Raw genomic sequence first — 1641 nt, 5'->3', positions numbered from 1 at the left:
CCCCCCCCGTACCGTGCGAAGCCCACGCCGCGGCTGGCCCCATGGGGGTCCCGCAGGATGCGGGTGGACACCACCTGCCCAAACGGCTTCAGCAACGCCTCCAGCTCCTGCTCGTCCACCCCCAGCGGCAGGTTGGAGATGTAGAGGTTGGTGGGGTCCTGCTCCTGTTGCTGTGGGGGGCGTCAGGGCGGCCAGCCCAGCCCGGGGGTCTCCGAGCAGCCGCGGGGTCTCCAGGGAGGGGGAAATTGCACGGACCCCAAAGGGGGCTTTACCTTGGCCATCTGCGCCTGCACCCCRCTGGCCTTGAGCGCCGTCACGGCCTTCTGGGCCGCCGTGGGGCTGTCGAAGTCGACGAAGCCATAGCCTGGGGGGGGGGGAAGGCAGTGAGAACCCCCCCCAAGCGCCCCAGCCCCCCTTGCCCCCGGCCCCTCACCCCACACCTTTGCACTTGTTGGTCGTCTTGTCCAGGATGGCTTTGGTGGAGACGATTTTCCCATAGCTGGGGGGGGAAGAGGGGGGTCAGCACTGGCCCAGGCCCCCAGCCCTGCTGCCGTGGGGACCCTGACCTCCTGCCCCCCAGCCGGGGGGCCGCACGGGTCTCCCCGCGCCCCAGCCCCACTCACGGCTGGCACAGCTTGACGAGGTCCTGGTCCGTGGTGCCGGGGTGCAGCCCCCGGATGTACAGGTTGGTCTTGCTGAGCTGGTCGGCGGCCCCCCCGACGGGGCTGGGGCTGGGGGGGGCCGGCTGTGGCGCCGGCGGTGCATAGGGCTGCTGGGGGCAGGGGTCAGCACCTGCCCCACACACACACACACCCGCCCCCGGCCGCGGAGCCCCCAGCACCAAGGGGCCCCGGGGCCAGCGCCCCCATCCCCGGGGCCCCCGGGCCGGCGGCCGGAGGCGGCGCTGGCCGGGAAACCTCCGGGCCTGATGTCAACATGGAAAAATGAACCACCCACGCCGCCCCCGCGTGCCCTGGGCCCCCCATCCTCCCTGGCCCTGCGCCCCCCCCCAAACCTGGGCTGGGCTGCAGCTCTGGGGTCCGTCCCYCTGTCCCAGCACTGGGGACCAGGGTGACACCCCCCCCCCTTGCCAGGACTCTGGGGCTGGGGGTCGCCCCCGCACCCAACGGGGATCCCATGGGGAGCCTGCTGCACGTGTGCACACAGTGCACATGTGTGCGTGTGCATGTACCCGGGGGTGCGCACGCCCTGGGACCCAACCCCAACACTCTTCCCCTTCACCCGTGCAAGCGTGTTACATGCGTGTGCATCTGGGGAACACGTGTGCAAGAGCTCCGCCAGGCCACGCAGGCGTGTGACATGCGTGCCTGGGGGCAAAGGGGGTGCGGGCGTGCACCACAGGTGCGTGCGTGTTGCACAYGAGTGTGCACACATGTCTGGGCACAGGCAGGTGCCTGCAGCTGGTGGGGGGCAGCCCCCATGCCCAGCCCCCCCCCCTTGAGGGAGGGAAACTGAGGCTCCAGGGGAGGCTCTGAGGCCTCCCAAGGTCGGGGGCCGGGTCCGGTGCTGACGTCCTGCCCCGACCCCGGTGCCGGGCGGGATCCCGCCGGCCAGCTCCTTCCCTCCCCGGCGCCCCGGCCCTGCGAGGGCCCAGGCGTCCTGCCCCCCTCCCCCCCCCGC

The 1641-nt window shown here is 72.4% G+C and overlaps 1 protein-coding gene across 1 annotated transcript in view; it reads right to left on the bottom strand.

The window, feature by feature from the left end:
• The window catches only part of RBMS2 (RNA binding motif single stranded interacting protein 2), an 8984-nt gene that overhangs the window by 5423 nt on the left and 1920 nt on the right, over nucleotides 1–1641 (bottom strand). Inside the window, exons 2-5 of the mRNA XM_085319556.1 lie at nucleotides 624–772; nucleotides 441–499; nucleotides 273–364; nucleotides 13–170 (exon numbers count right to left, since the gene is read on the bottom strand). Of these exons, the coding sequence (XP_085175682.1) occupies nucleotides 13–170; nucleotides 273–364; nucleotides 441–499; nucleotides 624–772 (458 nt within the window). The remainder of the gene's footprint in view (nucleotides 1–12; nucleotides 171–272; nucleotides 365–440; nucleotides 500–623; nucleotides 773–1641) is intronic.

This window comes from Rhea americana, unplaced genomic scaffold (assembly GCF_003343005.1).
Source record: "Rhea americana isolate MKP2758 unplaced genomic scaffold, rheAme1 scaffold_598, whole genome shotgun sequence".
Classification (NCBI taxonomy): Eukaryota; Metazoa; Chordata; class Aves; order Rheiformes; family Rheidae; genus Rhea; species Rhea americana.
Note: the sequence above shows the minus strand (reverse complement) of the source record. Positions and strands in the feature narration are given on the sequence as shown.